The 15,244-nt window shown below is 36.5% G+C and overlaps 4 protein-coding genes and 1 pseudogene across 5 annotated transcripts in view; 3 read left to right on the top strand and 2 right to left on the bottom strand.

The window, feature by feature from the left end:
* Positions 1–737, top strand: part of LOC104748532 (proline-rich receptor-like protein kinase PERK2) — a 1,624-nt gene extending 887 nt beyond the window's left edge. The window contains exon 2 of the mRNA XM_010470156.1: positions 72–737. Within this exon, the coding sequence (XP_010468458.1) occupies positions 72–515 (444 nt within the window). The 3' untranslated portion in view covers positions 516–737. The remainder of the gene's footprint in view (positions 1–71) is intronic.
* LOC104746979 (proline-rich receptor-like protein kinase PERK2) lies at positions 2,028–5,528 on the top strand. Its single transcript, XM_010468541.1, has 8 exons — positions 2,028–2,947; positions 3,211–3,699; positions 3,813–3,899; positions 3,996–4,066; positions 4,195–4,271; positions 4,363–4,510; positions 4,590–4,751; positions 5,227–5,528. The coding sequence occupies exons 1-8, from the start codon at positions 2,227–2,229 to the stop codon at positions 5,512–5,514; spliced, it is 2,043 nt and encodes a 680-aa protein (XP_010466843.1). The 5' UTR covers positions 2,028–2,226; the 3' UTR covers positions 5,515–5,528.
* On the bottom strand, positions 7,112–9,144 carry LOC104746978 (putative glycylpeptide N-tetradecanoyltransferase 2). Its single transcript, XM_010468540.2, has 2 exons — positions 8,960–9,144; positions 7,112–8,624 (listed from the first exon to the last, which is right to left on the bottom strand). Exon 2 carries the CDS (start codon positions 8,606–8,608, stop codon positions 7,325–7,327), a length of 1,284 nt encoding a protein of 427 aa, XP_010466842.1. The 5' UTR covers positions 8,609–8,624; positions 8,960–9,144; the 3' UTR covers positions 7,112–7,324.
* Positions 9,867–10,851, bottom strand: LOC104748531 (annotated as a pseudogene).
* Positions 12,294–15,217, top strand: LOC104746976 (3-hydroxyisobutyryl-CoA hydrolase-like protein 4, mitochondrial). Of its 2 annotated transcripts, XM_010468538.2 has the most exons (10): positions 12,294–12,580; positions 12,663–12,764; positions 12,980–13,032; positions 13,136–13,270; positions 13,354–13,450; positions 13,619–13,748; positions 13,851–14,029; positions 14,333–14,460; positions 14,538–14,639; positions 14,835–15,217. In XM_010468538.2, the coding sequence occupies exons 1-10, from the start codon at positions 12,358–12,360 to the stop codon at positions 14,934–14,936; spliced, it is 1,251 nt and encodes a 416-aa protein (XP_010466840.1). In that variant the 5' UTR covers positions 12,294–12,357; the 3' UTR covers positions 14,937–15,217. The 2 variants fall into 2 exon arrangements, with proteins under 2 accessions (XP_010466840.1, XP_019092014.1); XM_019236469.1 differs by lacking the exons at positions 12,294–12,580; positions 12,980–13,032 and having other exon boundaries at positions 12,693–12,764.

The following is a 15,244-nucleotide window of genomic DNA, read 5'->3' as shown; positions in this document are numbered from 1 at the left end:
AAATATACGTCTAATGCAACGTACAAATTAATATATAAAGATGATCAAATTTAGTAACGTTACTAGATTGAAATGCATATAGGTACATAAACTGTGAGGATTACGAAGGAGGGTTTGAGTCAAAAGACATCGACACGATCATCTCAAACATTGAGTCCAACTACGAGGCATGGGCGGTTGCTTTCTCATCCATTGTGGTCGACCCAAGAGACTCTGTCTCAGTCCAAAGGTTCGAAAAGTGCCTTAAGAAGATGAAGCCCGAGACGGCTCTTGCCTTAGCTAAGATAGTGTTTGGCAGCGACGAGAGAGAGCTTTTGGGACAAGTGTCAGTGCCTTGCCACGTCATACAGACTGGAAACGACGTCGTTGTGCCTGTCTCCGTCGCATACTTCATGCAGGAGAAGATTAAAGGGAAATCGACGGTGGAGATCATCGAAGACGCGATCGGGCATTTCCCACAGATGACATCACATTTGGAGCTGCTTGGAGTCATGAGGCGTCTCCTCGATTTTTAAGGCTCTGAAATATAATTATATAATGAGCTTTGCGTCGGTTGATCAAATATTCTTCTTGTGTATAATATCGTATTACTAGTATATTGAAGTGTGTGTCCATTAGTATATGTTTGAGTAATATGTAACGTGATGGATGTGTAATTTTATTGATAGCACAAAGTAATTGCCATTACTAGATCGTTTTAAAGAAAATATATGGAGTTTAAGTGAAAGTTTTTTCTTTTTCTTTTTGGGTATCAAAGTTAAAGAGATGAAAGTTGTAGGTAGTATTTCATCGGTCTTACTAAAATGCGCATCACTTGGTTTAGTTAAGAGTTAAACTGAATCGGTTCCTAATATGACTCTGATGCATTATACACAGTTCTGATTATGCCTTCGAACCTCCCAGCATGACTTTATATATATTCACGAAAAGATAACGTCGTCTAGTTAAATAGTTGGGACTAGTAATGCAAGAATCCCATGGTGCAGCTAAACTGACTATACCAAAATTCTACTATTATATTAAGAAAAAGTATTATATATTATATTAATTTAAATTTTGTATGGAAAATTTTTTAAATTACTATTTAAAATATGTTGTAATTAGATAGTAATAGATTTGTTTTTGGTTTTTTTTCTTTGATAAAAGAAGTTGTAATAGGATAATAGAATTTGTAAATTGTGTAACTTGTTATACCAATATAACCGAACGAGAAACCAAATGCCAATTCGTGCAATGTCGTTTCATTGTTTGCTATTTAAAAATTGTAGTACATGATTACAAAATAACAATTGACTTTTCTGGACGTTGAATTCATTAATTTAAATATGTGTAGATGATCGCAAAATAACAAATGGTGAGTAATGGAATAATTAAGGTTATAGAGACAATTGACAGTGGACGTTGTGTTTTAGCCATTTTGGCAACCTTTGTCCACGAACTACGAAATCATTTTGGTCTTCTTGTATAATACCACTTGAAAACTCCACAAAAATTGATGCATTCTTTAATGTCTTGGTATTTGCATTCAATCAAATATTATTAAGTGGAACCAATTTGACAAAAACAAAAGATTTGACCAAACCAAACTTGACAAATCATCAATGCAATTACGTCGTTGACTTCCTTTTATTTTTTTTAATAGATTAAGCTCGCGGGTTGGTTTAAAGTTTAAACTAAGATAAATAGAATGAGAGTACATTGACTCTGATACAATAATAATCTTTTTTATAAACTTAAACGAGTATTACTTGGTCTAAAGAGCAAAAACATTATCTGGAAATTAGACCGAATCCCATTTGATATTATGGCCTGTGTTATTAAGAACCTTTTGATAAATTATAATTTAACAAAAATACTTATTTATTGCTTGTTTGAGTTTTACTAGATTATTTTGGTGTAACTTGATGTTAAATAGTAACAATAAATTAGTAGAAACGTCAATGTAATAGGTGGCCTTAGTATTTATGCTGGTGCACTCCCCTTCTTTCCTTCGTTTTGGTGCATATTACGTATATTCTCCTCTTTTCAATTTCTTAATATTCAAACAACAGTAATTTTTTGAGCATTTCGTAAGTATATATATTTAGACCAAACATTTTTGTTTTTAAAGATTGACTCATCCATTGTCCAAATTCCGACAAGAAGCAATCAAAACTCAAAACTCTTGGTCTTGGTGGCAGTAGATCACATCTCTGACCTCTTTTCTTATTTTGATTGTGTGGAGAGATGTCATCTGCGCCGTCTCCGGGTTCCACTCCGTCAACTCCACCACAACTTCCTCCCGTTCCTCCTCCCGTCATCGTTCCTCCTATACTTCAGCCTCCCGTCGTTCCTCCTATAATTCAGCCTCCCGTCGTTCCTCCTATAACTCCGCCTCCCGTCGTTCCTTCTCCGCCTCCTCCTACACCCATTCCTTCTCCACCTCCCTTGACGCCTTCTCCTCCGCCTCCGGCTCCTACCACTCCTTCACCTCCCTTGACGCCTTCTCCTCTGCCTCCTTCTCCCACCATTCCTTCACCTCCCTTGACGCCTTCTCCCACCATTCCTTCACCTCCCTTGACGCCTTCTCCTCTGCCTCCATCACCAACCATTCCTTCATCACCTCCCTTTACGCCTTCTTCTCCGCCTCCACCTTCTCCCTTGAGACCTTCTTCTCCTCCGCCTCCGTCTCCCTCTACTCCTTCAACTCCGCCGAGATCTTTTCCATCTCCGCCGCCTCCCTCAACAACACCTCAGTCGGGAACTCTCATCCCTCCACCTCCAGCAAATCCCTCTGGCGGGGGATCTTCACCGCCGCCTTCTTCCCCTTCCGTTGGATTATCAACGGGAGTGGCGGTTGGGATCGCCATCGGAGGAGTTGCTATGCTTGTTGTGGTATTGGCTTTGATTTTTTTCATTTGTAAGAAGAAACGACGAAGAGACGAAGAAGCACCTCCTGCGCACTTAGGTAAAAACAAAGACCTAAACTACATTAAATCAATAAATCAAATCTAGAACTAATAATTGTGTTCCTCATTTTCTACGATTTATCTACATTTTCTTTGCATGTATATTTGATTTTCTAATATGTAGGAAAATTAAGTATATTAATATTCATTTTGAGAAATTAATTAAGTTATAATACATTTTGTTTTAACATCTTTAAACTTGTATATGGTGGATACATAGAGAAACCGTTTTATACAGATTTGATGTTCTTGTGTTTGTCAGCTGGAGGCCCTTACCGTGGACATCAGCATCAAAATACATCACCGCCACCACCGATGCCACCCTCTGCACCACAACGTCGGCCAAACTTCATGAGCAGCAGTAGCAGCGGCGGCTACGACTCAAACTACTCGGATCAATCAGTTCTTCCTCCACAATCTCCAGGGCTTCCATTAGGCATCTATCAAGGCACTTTCAACTATGAGGAGCTGTCTAGAGCCACCAATGGCTTCTCTGAGGCCAATTTGTTAGGACAAGGCGGTTTCGGATACGTGTTCAAAGGTATGTTGCGCAATGGGAAAGAAGTTGCTGTGAAACAGTTGAAAGAAGGGAGTGCTCAAGGGGAGAGAGAGTTTCAGGCAGAGGTCGGGATCATTAGCCGAGTTCACCACAGACATTTGGTTGCTCTTGTCGGTTATTGCATTGCGGATGCTCAAAGATTGCTTGTCTATGAGTTTGTTCCCAACAACACTCTCGAGTTTCACCTCCATGGTTAAAAAAAAAAAAGAAACTAAACTCTTCTACGTACAGTTTACTGCATGCTTTACTGGGTTCAACCGTTCAATTAGTAATTATTTTTTTTTTGGGAATTGAATTTGCGATAGGGAAGGGACGGCCTCCAATGGAATGGAGTTCAAGATTGAAGATTGCTATTGGTTCTGCCAAAGGATTATCATATCTTCATGAAAATTGTAAGTCGAAGATATGAACAATATGTATAACTTTTAAAAAAATAAGGCCATGTTTGTTTTATTATTCACAACGCATGTATGTATATGTATTTGCAGGCAATCCTAAAATCATCCACCGTGATATCAAGGCGTCAAACATATTGATTGATTTCAAATTTGAAGCAAAGGTATTGTTTATCTTGTTTTTTTTTGTTCTCCTTTTTAATATATCCATGCATGAAGGCATAATATGTAACTTCGAATGATTTTTTGGTGAAAGCATATTTGTATTTTGTGTCTCTCTTCTATCTTTTAGGTTGCTGATTTTGGTCTTGCCAAGATTGCTTCTGATACAAACACTCATGTATCTACACGTGTGATGGGAACCTTTGGGTAAATATAATCTCGAAGCTACTAAATACGTACATTTACGTAGTTTGTGTGAATGTTTACATATTTTGAACCTTTTGGTTTTGGATATTAGGTATTTGGCTCCAGAATATGCTTCAAGCGGAAAGCTCACAGAAAAATCTGACGTCTTCTCATTTGGTGTTGTGCTTTTGGAGCTAATAACCGGTCGTCGTCCTATTGATGCAAACAATGTCCATGCAGATAATAGCTTGGTTGATTGGGTAATTAATATAACTGCCAATAAATCTCAACATTCACATTAAGTTTTACAATATCTATGTGTGTGGATAATTTGAACAGGCACGACCTTTGCTTAACCAAGTATCCGAGGTAGGCAACTTTGAGGCTGTGGTTGATACAAAGCTGAATAATGAGTATGACAGAGAAGAGATGGCTCGCATGGTTGCTTGTGCCGCAGCTTGTGTCCGCTCTACAGCTCGCCGTAGACCTCGCATGGACCAGGTAACTTAGTAATCATTTTTATTTTTTTTAATTAGGGTAGACATTTGGTTTTCCAGTTTTCAAATATTTTATATTGAGCTATACGCCTAGAATTAATAGATTTTTTTGTTTTGTTTTTGGCTTTCAATACAAAAACTATCAAAAATAAATAAATAAATATACCTAAATTTAATAACAATTATTTATAGATGTTGTATATATAATTATATTTGTCTATAGTATGAAATTAAAATAAAATCTAACACATAAAATGAATGGTTTATTTGGGTCCGTTCGGTTGTACTAATTTCAGTTCTGTTTTTTTTTTGCCTAGCTAAATCTTTTGATGTATCTAAGCAGCACCACTTGATCGACCAATGTGCCAACATGTTTTAGCTACATTTTTTTTTTTCATTTTGTAAAATATATATTAGTCATTTAAAATGTTTATAGTGCTAATCGAATGAGTGATTGGTGTAAAAAAAAAAACGAGCAGGTTGCACGTGTGCTGGAAGGAAACATATCACCGTCAGACCTGAACCAAGGGATCACACCGGGTCACAGCAATGTGTACGGCTCATCCGGAGGAAGCACAGATTATGACTCGAGCCAAGACAATGAAGGCGTGAACAAGTTTAGGAAAGTGGGACTTGAGACTCAAGATTTGTATAGTAATCCAATCAGTGAATATGATTTGTATCCATCCTGGTCGAGCACCGAGATTCAGACCACACGGGAAATGGAGATGGGCAATGCTAAAAGACCCGGTCAAGGTTATGGTTAGTGAGACAAGAAATTACAGAGTTTTTTTTTTCTTTTTTAATTCTTTGTTTAATTATAAAGATTTGGGTAGATGTCTTAAGATTAACTCTAACTGAACTACGATCTTATATTGATTTTTGTATTTTGTTTTTCCTTTGGTTTCTTTCCCTAGAAGTTAATTGTAATACTAATATTCAGATTGAGGTTGGATTCTTGAAAAAAAAACCAAAAAGAAGATTGAGGTTTGAAGTTGAAATGTTATATTTGGAAACTGAACTCTAAATTAGCTGGTTATATGTGCGCTTCTGCTTAGGGCTCGAAATCGTCATCAACTTGGAAGTTACCTTAGTTCAGAACTATCTCGATAATTGGGTAGGATTCCACAAACAAGATCCTTGATTGGAATATGATGTGTTAACCCACCAAGAAGTAAAAACAAATCCATAAGCAAACCTTCTTCACATATTAGACTCCAAATGAAAACATAGTTCATGAAATAACAACATTAGTTTATAAATTAAAAAATATGATGTTTTATAACAACCCAACATCCCTTGAAATCAAAATATATTTACATACTCTGTCGGATTAGTAAACTCCAAGTTAAGGTCCACACGAAATTTTTTAAAAAAACATTAGTAGTTTATAGAGAAATAATTAAGAGTCCAAATATGGGGTAATGTAACCCTCTTTAATATGATCGAAATTTGTTTGAATTTTTTTAGTACTACATTTATAATTTTGCATTATTATTTTTGTACACTTGCAAATTATTTTTTTCATTTTTCCCTAAACTACAGAAAATATAGAGTTTGAATTATATTATTATACAAAACTCTAATAGTAATCACTATTGGGCCTGTTTGTATTGGGGTCGAACGACATATTTCCAAACTAGTGAACTCTTCAACCGAATAGAGGTATTTTGAACTTGTGTTAGAACTTTCTCTGAAGTGTGTTATTTTCGCCTCCTTATCTCTCACTGTTTCAGGTTTGGACCCTCTTGATCATCTCACTTGATCTCAGGTCCAACACCTTTCACAATTATTCTCTGTTTCCCATCTCCTCTTGTTTCTCTGTTTTGGTTTCTTTGTTCTAGGTGCAAAGCAACAATAAACGTTTGGAAACTAAAGAGAGATAAGAGAAGTTTGAAAGACTACATTGCTAACATAGTAACATTGATGATTGATCACTATAGACACATTTACAAAACACTACACTTACACACACATACATATAATGGTTTCTTATGGTATCTCTGTGTGAGTTTCTGCAAGACCAAAGTAAATTTTGATCTCTTAGCAAATAAACCCCAATTCCCGCAAATGGGTAACCTTTAAGGTGATTGATTATATTGTTTCCATAAAGGTGTTCGTTTGCAAGCTTAAGACAATAAAGGTGTTTGTTTGCAAGATTATATTGTTTCCTTTAAGATGTTCGTTTGGAAGCTTAGTTTCAGAGAAAATTGTTTTCTTTTGAGTCGCTTTTCAAAGGAACTTGCTTGCACTGTGGTGCATGTTGTACGAAAACTCTCAACAGGAAGGACTAACATATACATGTCGTAGTCACATATTGTTGTAAGATTTTAATGTTTCGCTGCATATTATATAGATACAAGCTGTGGTCATGGTTTGTACTTTGTACTGTGGTTCTGTTGCAGGAAAAACACAGTAACGTTATTTGTAGACACGCAACATGTTGAAAGGCTTTAAACTTTCCTCTTTTGTTTATGTTACTTGCAAATGATATCTAAGAAGAGGAAACTTAGGCTACACATTGGTTTAGCGATCATCGGTTGTTCACATTCGGGAGCTGTAGGAGGTTTAACAGTACTAGAGAACAAGCCCAAGTTCTGATGGCTTCAGTGCACTTCTCAAACGGTAATTATAGAGATAGTAGTGCCTCAGTCCATTTCCTGATTTAAACCTACACTCTTTCAAGAAACTCGTATTCTGCATCGCCTCCGACGCGTAGAATACATCACAACCTTTTTGCTTAGCGACGATCAGTGCATCATTCATCAGCTGGGGAAACGAGGTCACTGTCGCTACATTGTAGTAAGAATAAGCATACTTCACTGTTGCGGACGTATGGTCACTGGTGAGCGTTGCAGGGAAAGTGTAGAAGCTGCAGAAGTCAGTGACGTCATGAGTTTCAGGGCTTACAACTAAGTAACTGTAGATGACATTTTCCCGTGGGAGAAACAAGTGCTTGACATCGTCTTCATCAAAGTCAGCCGCAAGTTCAAACTGGGAGAGGTAGTTCCTGAGCAACTCTGTAACAGCAGGGACATCACGTCGTTCCATTTGCCTAAACCCAGGAGTGATGGGTGCATCTGGTAACTTGTACAATTTGATGGTCATGCTCCTTGTCATTCTTTCACTAAACCTTACTGCCTCATCCTGTGACCTCTGCGGGTTCAACATTCTGACCCAGTATCGGCAGCTGGTCACTGGTTTAGAAAGTACATCAACACGTGAGGTATAAACACCTTGCCATATATTCTGCAAGCGAACCCTTCTAGTCACCTCCTTGATCATGACAGGAGCAAGTCCCTTAAACCTGAGCTTCTTGTGAACACACAAGAAAATGGCCTTTGCCATTTTAATAACCTCATCACGCACCCTGATTCTCATTGGCACACCACCGATGAAAGCAACGAGTTTCTTCGAGGTCTTGACACGGACTCCAACATGCCAGCTCTGGTAATAACCAGGTGGACACATTGCCCACCTCAGAAACTCTCTGGGGTAATCAGCCACTAACGCAGAATCAGAATAGTGTGCTTTCAAAAAGTTGTACACCTCTGAACACCCATCATCAGAGCTCAAATCACATATGGTCCATTCGAATTGACCAGGAAGGTTATACGGCTCTTGCCTGACCTTAGCTACCAAAGTTGCGGGCTCTATTGGGCCTTCAGGCAAACTAGTAGCGTCCTTAAGCTGCGCAACAGGTTGAGTCTCCCAGAACTTTTGGGTCTTTGTATGCGGTTGTAGTAACATTCCAACAATGGTTTTAACTGCAGTATCGTCCTTGGGTAATGGAACTTGTGAGTTCTTGGCATCAGCACCTCCTAGTTCGTCCTTCTCAGGATTTGGGTTTGGATCTGACATTGTGATTGTTTCTCGTCTGCAACAAAAAAAGGTTGATTGCTCAAATCAATGAATACGCAGCGTTATTAAGCTAGCAGGCATAAAATAGCTCTGGAAACAGCCATGAATAAAAAAAAAATCGAAAACGCTATACACTATGAAGCACAAAATTAGTAACCCTAGCTATCCCAAAATCTCTATCCGATTTTGCAAAATCGAGTACCGGATCTACAGATCGAGTTAGATATCTCCATATAAAATGAAACGGCACAAAGATCCCTATGGATACAAAGCCATGAACCGAAACAATAACAAAACCTAGAAATCTGAGTCTAGCGGATAGTATCATCAAGAGTGACAAATTTTGCTTACCAAAAGCGTCGGGTTGAAGAGAGAGAGCAAGAACCGGAAGTAGGTCGCCGGAAGTAGGTCGCCGGAAGTAGGTCGCCGGAAGTAGGTCGCCGGAAAATAGTTGAGCTACTACTCTCGGAGGCTACTGAGAGAAAACACAAAATTCGAAACTTCTAGAGAAAGAGAGAGAGAGAGAGTGGCGAGTCCTGAAGATGATGAGGACAACGTAGAAGTGTTTAGACGATTGTGACCTTGAGATTCTTTCAAGACTTACCGTCAGATTGAGCCGAGTCTACGTGTCATCATCCCGCCTGTTCAAACATTTGCCGCCATAATTCCCTCCTCAAAAACCAATCTTTTTAAACCCGAACCGGATTTCGAACCGGACTGCCTCTCGGGTCAATGGGTTAACCGATTAAATTAATTAACAGTTTATAATATCATTATATATTTTATAAATATAAATATAAAAAAACAGTTTATACTTAAATGTTAAAATTATGTTTTATAACAATAATCATGAAGTGATTAAACATTATTAATCTAAATAAATTATTAAAATGTTAATTTAATGTTATTTTATTGCTATTGTATTATTTTAGCTGCATATATATCATGTTGTATCACTGTATGAACTTCACTCTTTTAACGTTTTGATTGAATGAATATTCTTGTTTGACAAAAAAAATAATAATAAAAGTTGGAACATCATTATAAAGTAAAATGACAAGAAAAAATCATTTAAATTTCCATTATTCCAAACAAAAACAAACAAAGACAGAATTTTAGAATGACGAAATAAAATTATTTCATAATGTCCACATTCCTAAAATAGATAAACAAACATAACTTGAAAATTTTCATACCAGCATATATAGTAGCGCCTATATAAGTCTAGAAATGATTATTTTTAATCTCTTACCAAACCTTAATTCATATCAATCGGCATCACATCATCATTATCTTCCCCATCGGTTGCTTCCTTAGGCGGTGACTCTCTACGAATACCATTACTGATTTCTATAGTGTTGCTCCTTCTTTGAAATTGTGAGTCGCCATTGTTAACCATGCTTCCTTTCTCTTTGACCCCAAACTCAGGATTCATGAAATCAAATGGGCATTGGTTGGGTTGACTCATAGCCATAGTTGGATTGTTGTTGGTGTTATGATGTTGCAGTGGTTGAGAAACCGACCCAACCAAACCATGGAAAGATATCACAGGAGCTCCAATCGGCTCCATCTCCAATCCATTGATATCATTTCCTTGGAATGGAAACCACTGATCTATCAAGTAGCAACTTTGATTCCCCGATATTGCATCATTAATGTTAATCTCTTTCCTTGCTTCATTAGTATACCAAGCTCTCTCATCTTCTTGACGACCTCTTGCAAAAACATCATTCGTAGTGGTCTCAAACTCCTCAAATTTCCTTTCAAATAAAGGAACTGGTGGATCTCGAAGAGGAGAATGTTGCACGAAATGTAGCCTCTTCCTATGCAGTATGACTTTATCCTTTGAGAAAGATATCAATGCATAGATCTCATTTAAGTCAAGATCTGCAATACTACGACCACGATGTAGTTGCAACATCATCTGATCAATCGCATAATTCTGGTTCTTCTTATGGGTTTTCATCAATTGCTCTTGGACCTTCTTTGTCTTCTCTTTCAGGTATGACTCGAGACTCGTCTCTTTTCTCTTCTTCTCGATCTCTGGTAAGGCAAAGAAATCGTCTAGGAGGTCACGAGCCTGCTTAAGAGATGGCCACACCATTGGATAATCCTCCTCAGGGCTGAACATGATGATACACGCCTTAACATCACACAATATGGTTACTTCGTGTATCTTTTTCAGTAACCCTTCCCTCCTTTTTTTCGAACGTATGACTCTTGAGTTGTCATTCTCTATCCATGCAAGTTTTATTTTTTTTCTTGCCATGGTCACTCTCTTAATTTGATCTCTCTCTCTCTTTATGAGTTTTTGTGCTTTGTTGGATATGTGAAAAATATGTTGCTAGAGTTTGTTTAAATAGAATTGGGATAAAGAGAGAATGTTTTTAACACGGTGCCAGTCAAAAGAAAGAGATAAGATGTAAAATTTATTACTGTATATAGGAGAATAATATAATCTTTTTGGTCATAGTCAAAACACCAAAATAATGTTTTAATGCATGATTTTATTATAAATTCATGTTCAAAATGATAAGAATTTCATTATTAGGAATAGTATTAACTCGTAGTGGATAAATATTTTATTCTGGAAACTAAAAATGTTGACTGTAAATTTCAATATAAGTATCATTTTAATATATTCCGAATACAAAAACTTGACTCTTGACTTCCTTTTTTTTAAAGCACCATATTTTCTATTATAGTTAGATTCCAAAATGACATGAAGTTTGTCAAATGTTTTTAATACATAATCATTTTGAACTATAGAGAATAATATATATGTATATAATATATTTATAATGGTCTAAGTTAGATACAAATATTTTATAAACTTATATAATTTTTTCTTAATTTAATACCATACAATATGGTTTATTGATTTGAATCCGTAAACATTTGAGAAATTAAACCCCCATCAGCAATTTATATGTATAAACTCATGTTTCTAAACTAACGCAAAATCCATACTTGAAAAGAATAACAACAAAAATAATATTCGTCTTTCATAACTTAAGCAAATTTTTAGTATTATGTGTACTTAATTTATGCGAACTTTTTTTCTTTTGGTAAAATTTATGTGAACTTCTTACCGTCATTTCATTAGTTAGTGTTTTATACCGGCCTTAGAATTACTTAATGTAAATCAATTTGAAGGATAAAACCACATATGTCTTTCTCTTGTGCACTAACGTTGAGACCACAAAACACAGATTTTTGTATCAAAATTATTGATGAGGTACTTTGTTTTATCAAAAGTTATTAGAAGTCACTTAACATCTGTCATATTTTACAGGGCACTCAGTATGAAAAAATAGAACAAATTCGAACCAAAAAAAAATGTGCTAGCCTATATATTCTGGAAGAAACTGAATTTTCATATTGTAAAATCATAACTGATTTTTCTTATACATAACATAATTTACAATGGCAAATAAACTGAATTATTTTCATATTGCAAAAAAAAAAAAAAAAGAAAAGAAAAACTCAATTTTGGGAAGAAAAATGGAAAACTCGAATTTGAAAACAGAAAATCCAAACTAATTGTTCTATTTAAGTTTCTTTCCTGTATTATTATAATATTTTATTTGGTTTATTATAATATTAGGGGTTATTTGACACTTTTCAAAAAAATGTTTGGGTTTTAAAAATGTTTTTGGAAAATGTGAGGGGTTTTTTTTTTTTTTTCATTGTATCTCTACTCTGATGTTTGGTTTCTCCGACAGACTTGGAATTGGGAAATCACAGTGATGATCAAGACTTTGTCTGTGGCTTCTGCTCGCATCTTTTTCTTCTCCAAATCCTCTCCAGCCTTTGTTATTCGTTGCTATAAGCTCTCTTTATCGCATCGCCGGGAGTTCACTACTGCGATGGCTAGTGGAAGCGACGAGTTCGTGAAAGGAAACGTTTATCCAAATGGCGTTGCTTTAATCACTCTTGATCGACCTAAAGCTCTCAACGCCATGAATCTAGGTCTCTGTTTTTAAGAAAGACTTAAGCTTTTTTATGAAATGAGTAAGTTCAAATCATTAAAGAAACGAAATTTTTTTTGCAGAAATGGATTTAAAGTACAAGAGTTTGCTTGATGAGTGGGAATCTGATCCTAGAGTCAAATGTGTTATCGTCCAAGGCAGCACACCTAGGGCCTTTTGTGCAGGTAAAAAAATAAACTTCTTTTCTTGTTGTGTTGATATGTGGATTCTGGTTTCTAAGATTGTAGGAAGTACAATGCATCTTATATAGAAAGCAAAAGCTAAGTGTGCTGTGTTTTGCTTTTTGTGGGGTTTTTGGGTTTCATTTTCTTGCATCAAAGGTGTTCTCTTTATCTAACTGGATAGAATTTTATTAACAATGGTCTTAGTTTATCTGCAGGTGGTGATGTGAAGCAGATTACAACTAAGAATCAATTGTCAGATATGATAGAGGTCTGTTTGTGCTCTTTTTTTTTTTTAACTCCATGCTTGATTACCCTCCATGATGTATGTTTCTTGTTTATGTGGTAACAACTCTAACTTTGCTTCATTTTAGGTATTTACAGCTGAGTATTCACTGATATGCAAGATTGCTGGATACAAAAAACCATATGTTTCTTTAATGGATGGCATAACAATGGGCTTTGGCCTTGGTCTTTCTGGACATGGGCGCTACCGAGTGATTACAGAGGTGCTCATAGTAAAACCTCCTTCTCTACTTTTACGCGGATAACATTTCTTACCTCCTATCATTGTTTTGTTATCCATTCTAAGAGGACGGTCCTTGCAATGCCAGAAAATGGAATCGGTTTGTTTCCAGATGTTGGTTTTTCATATATAGCAGCTCATAGCCCTGGCGGAGGATCTGTTGGTATGTTCTTCATCTCCTCGATTCCTAATAGTTCCTCCCAAGTTTTTCTTTCAGTCAGATTTGTTGTCACCTGGTCATTATGTTCAAGGATGTATGTTTTCATATTGCATAACAAATGATGTTGTGTCATTCTTCACCAGCAACATTTTCAACCTTCAAATTCTGCAGGTGCTTACCTTGGTATGACTGGGAGAAGGGTTTCCACACCTTCAGATGCACTGTTTGTGGGTCTTGGCACACATTATGTACCATCTGGAAAGCTAGGTTCACTTAAAGAAGCCATTTTGTCGGCTGACCTGTAGGCCCTTGCAGACTACTTTGTGCAATATTTCAGATATAGAAGCTTTTGGTATTATTGCTCTGTTTCGTCTCTCAGAAAGCATATGTGTTGGTAATACAGTTCCAAGGATCCCCATCAAGACATCCAATCAACTTTATCAGATTACAGCAGTGATCCTGAATCTGAATCCCACCTCAAAATGCTTTTGCCTCAGATAGAATCAGCTTTTAGTGCAAGTAAGTCTGTTAAGGAAACAATCCAAGAGCTGAAGAACTACCAGCAGAGCACTGAAGCATCAGGTAACATACACATCACTCTTTTTAAGGTTTCGATGAAGATTAATTTGGTTCCATGCTCTCTAGTGCTATTTATATAGGGATACCAACCCTTAGTGCGTGTTTGGTATTTATAAGAACGACTACACTTCAAGATAATAATACTTCTTTCTCTCTCTCTTTAGTAGTGGTCACTTATTAAATAACTTCTCTAGCTGAACCTTAGTTGTTTTCACATGTTTTCTGAGTTGTTGTTGTTTACAGTATAATCAAATTGAATTTGCTATCCTGATCTCTGAGAAATTTGGACACAATGTTTGTGTACAGTTGCAGAGTGGGCTAATGAAGCACTCGAAGGCCTTGTAAAAGGGGCACCGTTTTCTCTTCACCTAACGCATAAGTACTTCTCGAAAGTTGTTTGTGCCAAGGGAAAGACTGACAACGGGATGTCAACGGTGAGTCCAACTCTTTGTTTCCAGTTACGTTACAAGTTTTCACAAGTAATACTTAACTTTTCTGTCCATCTTTGAAGCTTAATGGTGTGATGAAAACTGAGTACCGTATTGCTTTAAGATCTGCTTTGCGCGGTGATTTCACTGAAGGTGTTAGAGCAGTCTTGATTGACAAAGACCAGGTTTTGTTCATTGCCACTCAAAGATTATTCAGTTTAATTCTGTCATGATTATTTTGTGCTTTCTCATTTTAGGGAAGTCGTCTTTGACGATCAGAGTTTATAATTCTAGACATGTCTCAGTCACTTTTTTGGCCTCTGTTGTCTCTGTATTGCCCTTACTATAAGCTACCATTCATGAGTGGTTTTTTCTCGCAGAATCCGAAATGGAAACCAGCAAGCTTAGACGAGGTAGATGAAACAGAAGTGGATTCTCTCTTTAAGCCATTAAGTCCTGAACTTGAAGAGCTAAACGTATGACGAAGCGACTTACCAAACCACGGAATAAATTTGCTTAGCTAATGGATTGTTGGATCATAGTGCTGCAGAACTTGTCCCATCTATTTATCATTTTTTCAAGTCGACGAATTGATGAACTTACAACAGAAATCATTATTTTCTAATAAAGTCGTCTCTCTTTAGTCTTTACAGCATAGAGTAGAGTGCTACAATCAATTCATACATTTACATGATCCTAGCTACATTTCCTAAGGGATATTTTTTCTCTAGAGTTCATTACTCATAATTCAATAGGAAATGATACAAACCAAATAAAAAATATATGACGT

The sequence above is a fragment of the Camelina sativa genome, chromosome 15 (assembly GCF_000633955.1).
Source record: "Camelina sativa cultivar DH55 chromosome 15, Cs, whole genome shotgun sequence".
NCBI classification, from domain to species: Eukaryota; Viridiplantae; Streptophyta; class Magnoliopsida; order Brassicales; family Brassicaceae; genus Camelina; species Camelina sativa.
Note: the sequence above shows the minus strand (reverse complement) of the source record. Positions and strands in the feature narration are given on the sequence as shown.

Bases quoted from the DNA above. Each gene is read 5' to 3' on its own strand.
- LOC104746979 (XM_010468541.1), top strand. From the start codon at position 2,227: ATGTCATCTGCGCCGTCTCCGGGTTCCACTCCGTCAACTCCACCACAA. The intron at 3,900-3,995 runs GTAAGTCGAAGA...ATGTATTTGCAG, and splicing joins ATCATATCTTCATGAAAATT to GCAATCCTAAAATCATCCAC. The intron at 4,272-4,362 runs GTAAATATAATC...TTTGGATATTAG, and splicing joins CGTGTGATGGGAACCTTTGG to GTATTTGGCTCCAGAATATG.
- LOC104746978 (XM_010468540.2), bottom strand. From the start codon at position 8,608: ATGTCAGATCCAAACCCAAATCCTGAGAAGGACGAACTAGGAGGTGCT.
- LOC104746976 (XM_010468538.2), top strand. From the start codon at position 12,358: ATGATCAAGACTTTGTCTGTGGCTTCTGCTCGCATCTTTTTCTTCTCC. The intron at 12,581-12,662 runs GTCTCTGTTTTT...TTTTTTTTGCAG, and splicing joins TCTCAACGCCATGAATCTAG to AAATGGATTTAAAGTACAAG. The intron at 13,451-13,618 runs GTATGTTCTTCA...CAAATTCTGCAG, and splicing joins CCCTGGCGGAGGATCTGTTG to GTGCTTACCTTGGTATGACT.